General features: G+C 47.4%; 2 protein-coding genes across 2 annotated transcripts; both read left to right on the top strand.

Annotated features, from left to right (window-relative positions):
- Window positions 1-227: 227 nt before the first annotated feature.
- LOC139060951 (uncharacterized) lies at window positions 228-3,201 on the top strand. The gene is made up of 2 exons (XM_070540308.1): window positions 228-786; window positions 1,883-3,201. The coding sequence occupies exon 2, from the start codon at window positions 1,929-1,931 to the stop codon at window positions 3,000-3,002; it is 1,074 nt and encodes a 357-aa protein (XP_070396409.1). The 5' UTR covers window positions 228-786; window positions 1,883-1,928; the 3' UTR covers window positions 3,003-3,201.
- Window positions 3,202-13,881: 10,680 nt separating this feature from the next.
- On the top strand, window positions 13,882-16,601 carry LOC139060950 (uncharacterized). Its single transcript, XM_070540307.1, has 2 exons — window positions 13,882-14,423; window positions 15,365-16,601. Exons 1-2 carry the CDS (start codon window positions 14,142-14,144, stop codon window positions 16,478-16,480), a joined length of 1,398 nt encoding a protein of 465 aa, XP_070396408.1. The 5' UTR covers window positions 13,882-14,141; the 3' UTR covers window positions 16,481-16,601.
- Window positions 16,602-17,088: the final 487 nt, after the last annotated feature.

Genomic DNA, 17,088 nt, shown 5'->3' on the forward strand with positions numbered 1-17,088 from the left:
AAGTCGTCCCGTTCCAAGCCGCCACAGCGCCAATCGTAGGAGGGCCACATCTACCCCGTTATCGCCGGCGCGCCAGGAGAGAGCGCAAAAACCTGCACGCTTTCCACCACGGAGGAACGCGCATGCGCACAGATGTCGGTCTCGACGACAGGGTTGCGACACCAGAAGGCAAGGAGGTCCGTTTCGCCATATTTCGCCACGCGTTAGTGTATGTGTCAACGGAACAAGCCCAGTGCATATGCATCCGCTGATGCGGATGCGGCGGTAGATGTGTGGAAGAGCAGTCGCCGACGGCAACGAAGCAGTTGTTCCTCGCCGCGTTGTGGAGGCGATAACTGCGATAAGCGTTCGCCATTCTACGCGATAGTGCGTGCAGGGCTCATTCTATCTCTCGTTGACGCTGATGTAGGCGTAGTGTCTGACACCACTGAGTAGCGATAAGCTCGGTAAAAGAAGACCCCACGCTCTTGCGCGAGCGTAGGATTCGTGCCCGAAGACACCGCCATGCCGGATCACGGACAGGGACGAGTGCACCGTTTTCGCGACCACGTCGTCGCCGGCGTCAACTGGCGACCGACGCGGCTCGTCGACGATGTTCCCAGTTCACGTGTGTGCGGCCTCTGCCGCATGATCCCCAAACGGATGGTGATATTGCCGTGTGGTGACGCTCTGTGCCAATCTTGCTTCGAAGGGAGCGTCGGGCGGTGTCCATTGGATCAAGTGCAATTCGAAGAAGCGGAATGCGTGGTTTGTGAATTCCCTGGCAGAACAGCGAACACCCTGAAGGTGAGGAGGAAAGACAATTCCTGCCAGTTATATTTGGAGGGGGGGGGGGGCAAGTATGCATTCGTATTCGTATCATTCCGCCGCGGCATATCTGCTCGCCGAACGATTAGTGTCGCTTTTATTATTGCCGAAAAGTAGCACACAAATTCACCCTGACTACATGTTACTTTTTACCGTGTATCAACACTAAAACAATTGAACAATCCAAATTCACTGTAGGCTCATGAGAAATATACCGTTGCAACTCGGTATGTCTTTATTTGTTAGTGTCACAAATAAGAGATATATAACAAAAAGGCAATAATTTGGAATGTGAGACATCTCACTGACGTTATGGGGTCGTCGTTTCTGCGCTAAATTCAAAGGGAACCTGGTGATAATCACTTCAGTGACACTTGAGTGATAGGTAATCACTTTCTATGTACACATTATTCTTCTTTCCCTTGAAATTCGCACTGAAACATCAGAAAATGAAGTTGGGTACACTACAAAATAAATTCACTAGTTATTCTTCGAAAGGATGGTGTCGCTTCTGGAAAACTACAAATTGTGCAAATTTTTACTTTAAGACATTATTCCTCAACACCACCTACACCGCCACTCACTCCCAACCGCCCGCCCTATGACAGATGACTTGGCCCGTAGTGGGTGACCTCATTTCTTCGAGGAGCAAGCTAGCAAGCGAAAAGCACATGGCGGTCTCCACTGCACAAGAATGCTGCTGTCCTCGTAGATGAGTTGGGAGCTGGAAGAATAGTTGAACAATGGGCGTATTTTTCCTCGATTCTCGCTTACCAAAGTTGCCTCTTGTGCGAGAGTAGCTGTCTTGCGATTTAGAAGCATAATTAAGTGATTAACTTTAACCTAGTATACGTGTTTGATGGATCTTTAATCTTGAGACAGCGACAGATACTGCTTGTTGATTTTGAGCATAATTGCTTCCCCAAAGAATCTGGCGATAACGCTGGCTCGAACCGTAATTCATGTAAAGATGTGTTCTAAAACTTAGGGACAGGTATAGAAGGCGCCTTAATTAAAAATAGTTTGTCGGCCAAAAATTTTAATGTGGGCTATTTATAATTTTATTTTCTATTAGGGTGTACTGCTGGAACGAAGCGCACGGCTGCGTGTACACGGGCACCATGGACCGCATGCTGGAACACTACGAGAACGAGTGCGCATTTCACGCCGTGGAATGTTTGCGATGCGGCGAGGGAGTCCAGCACAGAGACCTGCCAACGCACTACGCGGCCGGATGCAGTGCCGGTGTTTCTACTGCGATCACAGAGTCCTCGCAACCTACAGCAGTGACACTAGAAGACTTGAACGCTGCCCTTGAACACGTGAAGGCGATGCTGGGATGCCTCAACCACGACCAGCTGCTGCCAGTTATTCAGAGTCAGTTGAATGAGCTTAAAGAAGAAGTCAGAAACCAGGAAGCCAGGTTCACTCGCGAGCTCGGAGCATGCGAGCAGAATTTAAAGGCCGAGATGGAACAAATCACCGCCACGATTTCCTCGACCATGTCCCATCAACTCACATCTCAGCAAAATCCATTGGAGGAAGCCAGCACGTCGAGGTCGCTGTCCTTGCGCTCGGAACAAGAAGATGAGATACGTCGAAAGTGTGAACACTCAGCCCACCTGGAACACTCGCGGCAAACTTCCCCGAAGCCTGATTCCAGCCGTGTCATTGCCCGTTGTGAGAATTGGTACGGTGACGTTCGGCATTTGAACAGTGCGCAGTCGATACCCGCGCGCATTAAAAAAGATGGGTGGGTGAAATATTGGCTGACCCTAGAAAACATTGAGGAAATCATTCAGTGGCAGGGAGACAGAAAAAAGTTTGCCGAGATTACGGTGCGGCACATGAAGGACACGTACTTTACCATTGCCGTTTGGAAGTACGGCGATTGTGCAGCTGACCTCGTTCTGAAGATCCAGTTTGACGGGACGCTGGTGGACTCCGAGTGTTGGCCGCCTTTCTGGAGAGTGTACGCGGTGTATTCAAAAACATCCCTTCCACGTCGGTTGACTCCCGCTGCCGAGCGTTGTTGCTGCAAGCGCGATGACCCCTCATTGCCACACTTCCACCTCCAATTTCATATAGACATTGACTCATTGAAAAATGGCGGCTACCTCCGAGACGGAAAGGTAGAGTTCCATATCTCGCTCTACTTTACAGATGACCTCGGTGGGATCAGAGGAGCACCCTAACCTTCGTTATCGCACAATGTGCACTGCACCGGAGAATCCTCCTCGCCACTTCACAAGATGTGTCACAGGAGCTTAACGAATTTTCGATCTCCTTTCTAGCAAATAAAGTGAGCTCTGCGACATCTGTTTTTTGGAAACTTGCTATCCCTAGTAACTGTCAACCTATTCTTTTCTGACAGTACTCGCCGTTCGTTTTGTTTATTTCTTGTGCTAATACAGTCTTTGTTCCGAAATCTTGTGCTCCTCGAGTGGTTTCTGACCTTATGACATTCACCCCGATACTTTCCTCTCGATTATTGCCGTGCGGCTGCTAAAGCGATAGATTTCAATGCGACGTTCGTGTTTGATACTACGCTGTAGTACCGCGTTGTCCCGTGTCCCAAATACACGACCAATGTTTATGCGTCGCATCGAATTTATTTATTTATTTATTTATTTATTTATTTATTTATTGTACCTTAATTCAATGCCCGAAGGCGTTAAAGAAGGGAGTGGATCAAAATACATAGCATGTGCGGATAACAGGGTATATTAATATTTAAAAAAAAACTGAAAGCGCGGATTAACAAAAGTATTCTTCAATAGTAGTTCTAAAAGCAGATGTATCGGTTATGTTAACAATTGAGGCCGGCAAATCATACCATTCACTGATATTTTTAGGAATAAATGAATAAAAAAATAGGTTCGTGCGACAGTGTGAAACGCTCAATTTATGGCGATGGTCAGTACGCGATTATGTGTATGCACGTACGGACAAAAGTTCACTTTTTAATTCCGGATTGTAATACTAAATTTTCTGCAGGAGTGATAACCGTGCTACCTTCCTACGGGATGAGAGGAGAGGGAGGTTTAACGTAGCCTTCATAGATGTTACGCTTGATGTCCGAGAATAGTTTGTAACAATGAAACGTGGGCTACGATGTTGTATAGACTCTATTGCATTTGCTAAGTTATCCAAGTCAGGGTCCCATACAGAAGAGGCATATTCAAGCTTAGGACGTATTAGTGTTTTGTATAGAAGTAGCTTTAAGTTAGCGGGTGCCATAGGCAAATTGCGACGGAGGTAACCAAGCGTACGGTTAGCATTGTTAGTAATGTGGTTTATGTGTGTTTGCCAGGAAAAATGAGACGTAATGTGGACGCCTAAGTATTCATAGCAACTGACTTCTTCGAGTGCAGAGTTCATCAAGTGATAGTTGGATAGGTTAGACGAAGCAGTCTTGCGGGAAATCCTCATTAGTTTGCAATTTTGGCTGTTAAGTCGCATTTTACAAGTGTCGCAACGGTTAGTTACCTTGTCTATATCAGAATGCAGTTTTAGAGTGTCAGAATTTGATGATATTACTCTGTAAATGAAACAATCGTCTGCAAATAACCTTAGGAAGGACTCTACACAGTTAGGCAAATCATTAATATAAATGAGAAAAGGCTAGGGTCCGAGAACAGAACCTTGCGGCATCCCGGAACTGACAGGGCAAATCGAAGAGTCAAAATTGTTAGCTGAGACAAATGGTGTTATATAGGATAAGAAGTGCTCACTCCGCGAGATAATATTACGGCGAATGTTGAGTGTATTTAATTTTAGACAAAATAATTGGTGAGAGACGAGATCAAATGCTTTAGAAAAGTCTATGAAGATGGCGTCAATGTGAAATCCATTATCCAACGCGGCACCGATTTCATGTTTAAATGAAATAAGTTGAGTATCACAGGAAAACAATTTGCGGAACCCATGCAGATGAGATGAACAAAATGAATTTGTTTCTAGGAAGTTGACGAGATTAGAGTATATTATATGCTGTAGAATTTTCCATGGCACACTTGTTAGAGAAATCGGCCTGTAATTTAAAAATGAATTCACGTCGCCAGACTTAAATAATGGAACCAGCTTGTCGACTTCAAAATCCTTTGGTAATCAGCACGACAAAATAGATTGCGAAAAGATGTTGCACAAAATTATGGATGAGTAAACTTCGGTATTTCTCAAAAACTCACAATTATTATCGTCCATTCCTGACGATGACGAAATCTTTAACTGACGAATCAAGTTGACGACACCATCGTATTCAATTAACAAGGGCTCCACCTGAGGAAAATTGATCTTAACAACTGCAGGTAGAGAAGCACAGGGCCGCACGTTATGCAAAAATGATTTAGAAAACACCTCATTGAGTACAGAACAACATTCTTCTTGCGGAACAACAGCACCATCTACATCAGTTAACGATATTGTGTTACATTCGGAACCCTTGACAGTATTCCAATGGTTTTAGTATTTTCAGTCAGCAGGGATGGAAGTATATTGTAAGAGAAAACGCGTTTAGCTTCTTTGACTGCGTTTTTGAAAAGTGAAGCAACCTGCTGATACGCACGCCAGCTATCAGCTGTGTTCCGTTATTTTAGTTTGGCGAAACAGCCGCTTCCTCGTGTTCAAGATACGTTTTAGGGATGCATTCAACCACGCTGCTCGATTGTTACACCGGACGACTCGCAGGGGTATGTATTTTTGTACTAATTCATTAAAAGTATTCCTAAAAAGCGACCAGCTCTGTTCAACGCTCCGAGTGCAAAAGTGCATTCGTCCATTTGTCCAAAGTCCATATGGACCATTTATCATCGTTCAGGTTTAACGCAATCGCTTGAATCTCGGTCCGCTGTGCATCGCCTTTCCATTCCGCCGTCCTCGAATGGTTGGGTCCTTGTGATCAGCTTCTGATGCGTCACACTGCCTATAAAGAGCCAATCGCACCCACCGGTGACAACTGGGGACCGAACCCACGACCCTTCAGAAATGATAAGTGAGGAGCAGGACACAGGAATGATTGCATAATCGCGCTGCTTCAGTGCTTGTAAATTTGGGCGGCGTGTTCTAGGTAATCCAGACACCGCCTGTCGCGTCCACTACTTCGTCTGGCGTCCAGTCTGAAGCCGCGGTTCTTTTCCTCTTTTTTTAAACAGAGATTCAAGACCCGTGTGCTCGCATTTCGAATACCCAGAAAAGGCAATGCCGTAGAGGAAGAACACGGCATTATACTATATACTAGCATGTTTTATTTTAATGTTGACAGAGATACTTTTTTTCTTTAATCGCATGTGGAGGTAGGCACAAATCTACTTATTGCGCAGAAGCACTCGGAGATGTATGCATTAGTTGAGCGGAAAACCAATGCGCATAACTGACAAATAACAAAACTGATTTGAATCAGTATTCAACTAATTCCTTGAGCAGATATACTCCAACGCACGCATTGAAGCCAGCGATTTCACAAGGCTTGTCCGCTTCCGACGAAATTTTGAGAGTCAGCACTATCTTTGAGACCAGCGCAGTCAAACTTGCGGTGAAAATGCACTGTTGGTCCACTTCCTTTAAAAAAAAAGAAAGAAACAAATCGCGGCCGCGGCGGCCGCATTTCGATGGAGTAATGCGAAAACGCCCGTGCACCGTGCACGCTTATGTGCACGTTCAAAAAGCCCCCGGTGGCCAAAATTAATCCGGAGTCAACCACTACAGCGTGCCCACAATCACATCATCGTTTCGGCACGTAAAACGCCTGAATTTGAACAAACATCACACAAACAAATAACAAAAAACGCTTTTTTACGCATTCAGGCTCGAAAGTTACTGCAGCAGCATAGCATGTCGTTGCAAACTTTCGGTATGCGAATCTCTAAACTGAAGTCCCACCGAGAATTTGTTGCTAGTGAATATGGCCTTACAATTCACCGGCTACACTTTGTAAATATGAACATGTGGCGTAATGAAAGTAGCTTAAAAGCTAAATAAAAATAATTCTACGTATAGTTAGTTTGATTTTTCGTGAAAATAATGCCTGCCTCTAAATGATTCAAATAGTGGAATTGTGCAACGTGTCATAAGTAATTTGTAAAGATTATCTTAACAATACGATTAAACATCCCGTATACATCTCAAGCATTAAGCCTCTCCCGGGCCTATGTTTGCTGTGAGGCGTCTGCCGCTGCTTCAGAAGATACGATATCAGAGTAGGAGATACTTCAGATAGCTTCCCTGCCCTCCCCTCTTATGGAACGCTTTTTCTTATCCTCGGTATGATTTGTGTCGCGTACTTCCACAGACTGTAATGATCATACCAACGAAATTCTATCCCAACGCAATATATATATTCCTTGCGAAACTATTGGAAGTATGACGAGGGACGAATGTTTTTCTTTGTAAAAATATTGCTTTCTATACCAGATTTCTCAAATAACTGCAACACTGACGTAATCGGAGCAAAGGTAAATGATGCACTAGCCCAATCCTTATTACCAAGGGGCGATTATTAATTTATCAAAATCTCAATGGTTTCGTCATCTACTGTCTTAGCACTTCTATTTATAAAACAACTTTATTTTTCGGGAAAGCTGTCAGCCATTGCTCGTATATCCAGTCTACGAGCTCAAGAGAAAAAGAGAAACGAAACTTTAGTTAATGTCATTGCTAGTGGCAAGGGAGACGGGGGGGGGCAAGAGGAAGGTATACAGGCAGCGATGCACCCAGCCATTGAAGACGGGCGGCGAAGGGAAAGGTAGGAAGATAGAAGAAGCAGCTAAGAGAAGTTTATACTACTACTTTGGTGGGCCAGTATATATACTAGGTACAATGTATGTCTCCTAGCAATGGTGATTCGTAACGCGGGCCGGTCCTGCAGACAGCGCAAAAAAAGTGCGAGAGCTAGGCGTCGAACTTGATAAGGCTATCGCATCACCGGGACCCATGTGCCGCCCGTGCACATGCATTCCTTCATTCTTTATCAGGGTTTGTATCAGGTTTCTATCAAGGTATTTATCAGGCCCTGTATGTATGTCCCACGGAGTGGACATAGTGTGGGGGTATCACACACAACATTTGAGCTCGGGTAACGTGCGATTCGCTCGCGTTAGATTGCCGTGGTGAGGGACACAATTGCGTCCAAAGCGCGGACGTAAGAATCAAGGAACATTTGCGCGCAAGAGCATTCACCAACGTGTCAATGAAGAGGTGCAAATAGTCAGGACATTGCACAGGGGGTAGGCGCGTTATGTTACGTACGCTCCCACTTATTCCATTTGCACGGTGACACCAACGTCGTCTTGGTTATTGAGAGTGGGGAAAGAAGGCTCGAGCATGGATACGCCGAGATGTCTAACAGTGACGATAATTCCGTGCAGTCCAGGAAAACAAGTCAACCTAATTCGTTCCCGAGTATTCTTCCAACACAAGCATGGTCGCCACATGCATAAGGCAACAACGTGTAGAAACTGCGCCGCATTCATCGACAACAAGGGGGGGGGGGGGGGGGTATTATGTAACTGTCCACCTAGTCGACATTCTTACAACAGCCCGCCGGTGGTAGTGACCTTCAAGTCTCTCCCGCCTCACTTTGACTAATCGCTTCGCGAAACCAACAAATGCGTGTCCCAGGGACAGACTAGCGGCGCCACCAAGGAGAGTCAGCTTTGGCGGACCGAGTATGGTTTGTTGGTTCCTTGTCACCTTCGCGGACCAATGGGAGCAAGAAACTCCGCAGTTAGCTGGAGCAAGAAGCTCCAGCTAACTGCGGGGTTATTCCAGCAACCAGGACGCGCCAGCTTGAGTCAAGCGTGACAACTCCTCTCTATACGAAGATCCCCCCTCCTTCCTCTGTCTGCAGTGAACAAAAATGCTGGAGTGAGTATGTGAATGCTGGCCCTCAACACGAGTCCTTCTACGACTTTGGACGCTTCGATTAGACGAAGGTTGGACGGCAGTTTCGCTGGTCTAGGGATCTCGGGAGGATAAAGTGTCTTTAAGCAGACCTTTCTCGGCCCCACGGTATGCTTCACTTCACTCATGCTGGACTGATGGGATGTAACGTTCACCACTCTTCGAGTAGATATTGTAAATAAACCCAGCACTCCTCGTTCTGATGAGAACGAGTTCCTGCCTTTAACAACGTCCTGAGCGTGGATGAATCAGACGACGGCATGGGCCAGCTACAAATTTTTACATGCCCTGCCCATACTCTTACAACATGTCCATTTCGTCTCAGCTTCCCAACAATGCTCACTCAGCTTCCCACAAGAACGTTCAGCCGTTCCTAAAAGAGCTTCAGTGATGTCTAACATCAACACCCGATTTATTGTTTGATCTATATAGACTGCAATGCTTGATCTGTATAAAATGTAATGCTGCTATGTCGTGCGCACTGCACTGGCCCACTATAGTTGGTTATGTGGCCGAGTGTGTCCGCTGTCAGTGCAGAACGCTGCTCATCCTCCCTTCAAGCGTGTCGAAGTCTTACGTAAACAACTACGAGTTAGAGCTCTCCCTAGGACTGCCTGCAAAACTTGAAAAACAAGTTTTTTGTACTCATATCTATCGCGGTGTGCTAAGACCAGTGGACGATCGAGACGACAAAGTCGATTACAAATGCAGCACAATGTATGAGATTAGCGCGAGGCACAAATATCAACAAACACAAAAAAAAAACTATAGCCTAATAGATAACCTCTATTATCATTTCATACAGTGCTTCAAGCCACAAAAAAAAACTTGTGTAGATATACGGATATTGCAGAAAGAATGCTAGGGTTATTGGACAGCTTTCCATCTCCTGTGAAGCAGACGACGCTATATATTGTTCCGGTAAATAAACACTGTGCCGCTGGGCCTTATCGCAAAGTAATCTCCGCAGTATATTTCTATGACCTCAAGTGTGATTGCTTTAAAGAAGACAATGTTACCGGCGTTCAGAGAAGAATAAACGGCTCAAGCGACTTCAGAACCGGTCATCGCGGGCGATTGAAAACCGCAAACGCGCTGCACCCCAATGCCACCCGCGCCAATCTCACTGTCCTCTCCGTATTATCATCGTCATCAAAACAGAAACATGGCGGCCGCCTACAGGAGCTGGAAATTCTATCGACGAATACAACTCAAGTCTGCAGTGAAGCCCCGCCCACGCCCTCTTAATCGCCAGCCAATGTCGCTCCGCGAGGCTGCAAAAGCACGGACTTCCAACTTACCCCGTTAGCTAAACAAGGCGGTAACCCAAAAAAGGAAACTTATAAGGGCCTAATTTTCGACGTTTTTCACTCGTCGATTATAGTGGAACAGTGAAGACCTAATTCTTTATTGAACTGAAATAAAACGCATGCTTCGCTGCAAATATTTATTGTCAAGTTTCACTTTAGTTGGCAGTGAAATTTCATGAGTGAAGTGAGTTAAGAAGTGAAATAAATTGCGCCCGCCTACTTTTCAAAATTGAAAACCTCAGACTTGGTAAACGTTGTCCGTGTCTCTTGCACACGTTACCGCTTCCGTCGACGACGCTCCGGAGGTATAAAGTGCGACGCCATTTTGAAATGGTCGCAAGACGAGGAACTCTTCGCTTATGTGATTGGCTGGCGGAGTAACAATGCCGCTCGGTCTGTGTGCCCCCTTTTGTCAACTCCCGTTTCTTTAGTTGTATCCTACTGTAGTGCATACCATCTACATAATACAACGTAGTATCTGTTAACATTACGTAGCGTCAGTATATTAAGCACTAACACAAGCTTGTACCTACATCTTATCCCGACCACCATTTCCCTGGGTTCGTATTGTCGGCATGGCTTTTTACGTCAGTGCGGTATCTTATAAAAACATCTCGTGAAACTCTTTTGTACCAGTTTGAGAGTATAGATTGTTTATATTAGCGAATATAGTAGGGAATGGATTAAACAGGCGCTGAGTGATAATAATACTTTGTCGCTGACGAACGTCGATGGCTGACGAACGTCGGTGGTCGGTCTCGTCTCTCTTGCACCATGGAGGTGCGACGCCCGCAACGCCACCGGGCAAAGCTTTTCGTCACTCGAGCATTGTGAGAAGCCTGGTAGCTGCCAGGGCGCTGTTCCTCCTGCACAGCCGGAATGTCCTTGCGTGCAGCGTCGCGACAGTACACCGTGACCGCGTGTAGTAAGAACACCGACCGAGTAGTTGAAGCGCTACGCTAAAATCTTGCTATTGCTTGCAGTGCTTCACCCGTCAGGCTAAACTACTAAACATTTTTATTCTTCTATTACAAACATGTCTGCATTCTGGGTTTAAACATGCCATTCGTATATCTGCTTTCTTCTTTCACTGATATCAGTGTACACGGCGAAAAATCCTTCACGACATGCAGTGAGCTCCCTCACGATAAGAAAGTAGCCTTCTTCTCGTCGTGCCACTTTTGCTTAGCAATTTACAGTAGCGTGATGGCGTACACTTGGCCACAAAATATTTCGGGACAGGCGAGTGCGTGGCGAAACGGCCCTCCGCGCCTTCTGGCGGCGCACCCCTGTTGCGCCCATGCGCGTCCCTCCGTGACTGCAAGCGTGCATGTTTCCGCGCTACCTTCTTGCTCGCCCGGCGACATCCGAGACTAGCCGCGAGGTGGCTCTGCTACGATTGACGCTATGGAGGCTTCGACGGGCAGAACTATGCTAAGCCTGAGCTGGCGCGTAGCGCTGCGGACGCTTTTATCGCGATAGCGTTAAGGAGACCGTGTCGCAGGAAATCCGGCGTCCTGTGTCGCATCGGCAAAAAGATCACCCAGGCCTTCTATAGAGCACCCATGCCTTCTATATGATACAAGGCATTGATTGAGCTAATTAAATTCCTCAAGCTAATCTACGTAGAAAACGATACGCATACAACCTACAGATATGATAGCTGTCTGGTTGTAATTTGACTATACCAGGAAAAATAATTCTGTTACGGAAAAACTGAAACAAACCCCTTCACAAACACAAACGGCCGTGGCGTCCACAGACCGGCCGCGGCGTCCGCAATTTTGCGCGCGCCGGTGTCTTGCACTAACTCCAGGTGGCGCTCGCCTCTGCAGCATCGCGGGCCACGCAAGAGCCCGCGGTTGAACCACAAACTCGCCGTTCGCGGCAAGCGTTTCCAGGTGAACAGTAGGATTACGTACGCTCCAGTTACCGGAAAGCGTGAGGAGAAGTCAGGGATCTTTGAATCCCATCGCGTTGCACTCATATTGGCGCAGCTTAAGGGTCCTTCAAATTTTTGGTCCAGTCACGGGCGCGGCCGCATAGGGTTGGCTCGCGAACGCAACAAGTCATGTGTTTTTCTTTTCTTTTTCTTTTTTCTCCACGCCTTCTCGTGAACAACCTTCGTTCTTTCTTTACACGAACGGGGCGTTCTCTAGCAAAAAAAGCTTGGCGGAAATGGCGCTCTGTAGAAGGAGACAGCGAAGACGAAAGTTAACCCTTGATTTCCGTTAAGTCAACGAAATTATGCCGTTGCAAGCCGCCGCAGCGCCAATCGTAGGAGGGGCACCTCGCGGCTGTACCCCGTTAAGGCCGATCCACATGACGGACCAAACTGCTCTTTCGGACCGCGGTCCGCGCATCACGTGATAGGACGTCACCAGTTCGTGCGTACCGCCGTTGGCCCGCGCAAGACCGCGGCCCTCGCGGTCCAACAAATCGCAGAGGCTTTTCCCGCTTCCGTTTTGGCGGCGGACCGCATGCAAACCGCAGCAATTTTGGCGTAGCCAACGAATGTTGTCCGGCAGCAGAGTGTCCTCAGCCAAATCCAATCTAGTTTTCGGGTCAGCGAAAGCCAGTCAAGCCAGTCGTTTCATGTCCGCCGTTCCGCCTACACGTGCGTGCAGCAGATATATATTTTTTAAACACCGTCTCCACTTAGAGTGACGAGGAGGTTTTTTTATTTTGTATACCTCGTTGAGCAATTCCGGGCTTTGTGGCACTCCAGCCGGAATGACAACAATGATAACACTCTGCCCGAGAGTGTAGCTGGTTGGTCTGCTCTGCCGTCTGCTATGGCGGTCTATGGATGTGCTCCGCGCCGGACCGGACCGCGGAGGGCCGTGACGTTGCATCACGTGACCGATCAACCCGCAGTCTTGGTCCGTCGTGTAGACAGGCCTTTACGACACCGGCTTCGCATGGCGCGTCTGGTGCATTGGATCTAACCGGTGGCTGCGGAATAGCACGTTCGGATCCAATCCATAGTTTAATTCGAGAAAATGGCGCTTGCGTTGGGAACTTAGGTTGTTACGCTGGCGTTGCTCCAGGAGGAAGGGGAGCGTGTGGCGCTGCGAAACGCGTTTGAAGAAATGGCCGAGCGCAAGTTCCGGCGTCGCTTTCGTTTCTCGAAACAAATAGCGCGTTGATTGTACAGAGAAATCGACCCCATCATCGGTGCCAGCAAGCCACTGGAATGTTGTTGCTGATTCTTAAAAAGTGCGCCACTGTTGCCGTCGTTTTATTTTTCATTTTTTTCTTCGCTGTGTGCGACACCACCAAGGAACAAAGCAGAGAAACTAATAGCTATAAATTGTAGTATTCACACGTACTACTACATGAAAACGTATTTAAGCATGAAAAGAAAAAAAATCATTTTTTTAGATAAAGTTTTCATTCATTGGAAAACACAAACATTTCGCGTTGTAGTATACTGTGTGGAACCAGACGGCAGACGATGGCAGTAAATTTCCGGGGAGTTCACCGCTTGCCGATTGGCTGCTCTCTCCGCCTCGTTCTCAGAAATTTTGCATACTGCCACTTTGTGACGTTGCAGCAACCGAACATAACGCGTATCGAACAAAGATATTTGACCGCGCCCTTGATTTCCGTTGCGTCATCGAAGTCGTCCCGTCCCAAGCCGCCACAGCGCCAATCGCAGGAGGGGCACATGTACCCCGTTATCGCCGGCGCGCAAGGAGAGAGCGCGGAAACCTGCACGCTTTCCACGACGGAGGAACGCGCATGCGCGCAGATGTCGGTCTCGACGAACGCGTTGCGACGCCAGAAGGCAAGCAGGGCCGTTTCGCCATATTTCGCCACGAGTTAGTGTATGTGACAACGGAACAAGCTCAACGTATATGCATGCGCCGAGGCTGAATCGGCGGTAGATGTAAGGAACGGCTGTCGCCGACGATAACGAAGCAGTCGTTCCTCGCCGCGTTACGAACGTCAAGGTGAGATAAGTGTTCCCCATTCTACGCGACAGTGCGTGCAGGGCTCATTTTATCTCTCGTCGACGCTTATCTGGGCAAAGTGTCTGACACCACCCAGCGGCGATAAGCTCGGTAAAGAAACCCACCGCGCTCTCGTGTGGGCGTAGTATTCGTGCCCGAAGACGACGCCATGCCGGATCACGGACGAGGACGGGTGCACCGTTTTCGCGACCACGTCGTCGCCGGCGTCAACTGGCGACCGACGCGGCTCGTCAACGAGGTTCCCAGTTCACGTGTCTGCGGCCTCTGCCGCATGATCCCCAAACGGATGGTGATATTGCCGTGTGGTGACGCTCTGTGCCAATCTTGCTTCGAAGGGAGCGTCGGGCGGTGTCCATTGGATCAAGTGCAATTCGAAGTAGCGGAATGCGTGGTTTGTGAATTCCCTGGCAGAACAGTGAACACCCTGAAGGTGAGGAGGAAAGACAATTCCTGCCAGTTATATTTGGGGGGGGGGGGGGGGCAAGTATGCATTCGTATTCGTATCATTCCGCCGCGGCGTATCTGCACGCCGAACGATTAGTGTCGAGTTCATTATTGCCGAAAAGTAGCACGCAAATTCACCCTGACTACATGTTACTTTTTACCGTCTATCAAAACTAAACGTTTCTGCCCTAAATTCAAAGGGAACCTGGTGATAATCACTTCAGTGACACTTGAGTGATAGTTAATCACTTTCTATGTACACATTATTCTTCTTTCCCTTGAAATTCGCACTGAAACATCAGAAAATGAAGTTGGGCACACTACAAAATAAATTCACTATTCTTCTAAAAGATGGTGTCGCTTCTGGAAAACTACAAATTGTGCAAATTTTTACTTTAAGACATTATTCCTCAACACCACCTACACCCCCACTCACTCCCAACCGCCCGCCCTATGACAGATGACTTGGCCCGTAGTGGGTGACCCCATTTCTTCGAGGAGCAAGCTAGCAAGCGAAAAGCACATGGCGGTCTCCCCTGCACAAGAATGCTGCTGTCCTCGTAGATGAGTTTGGAGCTGGAAGAATAGTTGAAGAATGGGCGTATTTTTCCTCGATTCTCGCTTACCAAGGTTGCTTCTTGTGCGAGAGTAGCTGTCTTGCTACTTAGAATCATAATTAAGTGATTAACTTTAACCTAGTATTCGTGTTTGATGGATCTTTAATCTTGAGACAGCGACGGATACTGCTTGTTGATTTTGAGCATAATTGCTTCCCCAAAAAATCTGGCGATAACGCTGGTTCACCGTAATTCATGTAAAGTTGTGTTCTAAAAGTTAGGGACAGGTATAGAAGGCGCCTTTAGTAGAAATAGTTTGTCGGCCAAAAATTTTAATGTGGGCAATTTATATATTTTATTTTCTATTAAGGTGTACTGCTGGAACGAAGCGCACGGCTGCGAGTACACGGGCACCATGGACCGCATGCTGGAACACTACGAGAACGAGTGCACATTTCACGCCGTGGAATGTTTGCGATGCGGCGAGGGAGTCCAGCACAGAGACCTGCCGACGCACTACGCGGCCGGATGCAGTGCCGGTGTTTCTACTGCGATCACAGAGTCCTCGCAACCTACAGCAGTGACACTCGAAGACTTGAACGCTGCCCTTGAACACGTGAAGGCGATGCTGGGATGCCTCAACCACGACCAGCTGCTGCCACTGATTCAGAGTCAGTTCAATGAGCTTACAGAACAAGCCAGAAACCAGGAAGCCAGGTTCACTCGCGAGCTCGGAGCATGCGAGCAGAATTTAAAGGCCGAGATGGAACAAATCACCGCCACGATTTCCTCGACCGTGTCGCAGCAGCGGACGTCTCAGCAAAATCCATTGGAAGAAGCCAGCACGTCGAGGTCGCTGTCGTTGCGCTCGGAACAAGATGAGATACGTCGAAAGCGTGGACACTCAGGTCACCTGAAACACTCGCGGCAAACTTCCCCGGAGCCTTATTCCAGCCGTGTCATTGCCCGTTGTGAGGCTGTGTTCGTTGACGTTCGGCATTTGACCAGTGCGCAGCCGATACCCAAGCGCATTAAACAAATTAACTGCGTGCAATATCTGCTTACCCTAGAAAACTTTGAGGAAATCATTCAGTGCAGGGAAGGCTTCAAACAGTTTGCCGAGATTACGGTGTGCCACATGAAGGACACGTCTTTTACCATTGCCGTCTGGAAGTACGGCGATTGTGCAGCTGACCTCGTTCTGAAGATCCAGTTTAACGGGAGGCTGGTGGACTCTAAGCGTTGGCCGCGTTTCTGGAACGTGGACGCGAGACATCCAGTAACATCCATTCACCGTTCGTTGACTGCCGCTGCCGAGCTTTGTTGCTGCAACCGCGATGACCCCTCATTGCTGCACTTCCACCTCCGATTTGCTACAGACATTGCCACGCTGAAAAAGGGCGGCTACCTCCGAGACGGAAAGATGGAGTTCCGTATCTGGCTCAGCGAAAGTAAGAAGGAAGGTAGCATCAGAGGAGCACCCTAACCTTCGTCATCGCACAATGTGCACTGCACCGGAGAATCCTCCTCGCCGCTTCACAATATGCGTCACAGGAGCATAACGAATTTTTTTATCTCCTTTCTCGTAAATAAAGTGATCTCTGCGACATCTGGTTTTTGGAAATTTGCTATCCCTAGTAACCGTCAACCTATTCTGTTCTGACTTTACTGGCCGTTCATTTTGTTTATTTCTTGTGCTAATACACTTTTTGTTGCGAAACGTTGTGTTCCTCGAGCGCTTTCTCACCTTATGGCGTTCACGTAGATACTTTTCTCTCGATTATTGCCGTGCGGCTATTAAAGCTATTCATTTCAATGCGACGTTCGTGTTTGACACTATACGCTGGAGTACCGCGTTGTCCCGTGTCCCAAATACACGACCAATGCTTATGCGTCACACCGCAATTATTTATTTAGTAAATTACTTATTTATTTATTTATTTATTTATTTATTTTACCTTAATTCAATGCCCGAAGAGTCAGCATTGTTAGCTAAGACAAATTGTGCTCTATTGGATAAGACTGGTTCAATCCATCAGATAATATTACGCTCAATGTTGAGTGTATTTTATTTTAGACAAAGTAATTCGTGAG

This window comes from Dermacentor albipictus, chromosome 6 (genome assembly GCF_038994185.2).
Source record: "Dermacentor albipictus isolate Rhodes 1998 colony chromosome 6, USDA_Dalb.pri_finalv2, whole genome shotgun sequence".
NCBI classification, from domain to species: domain Eukaryota; kingdom Metazoa; phylum Arthropoda; class Arachnida; order Ixodida; family Ixodidae; genus Dermacentor; species Dermacentor albipictus.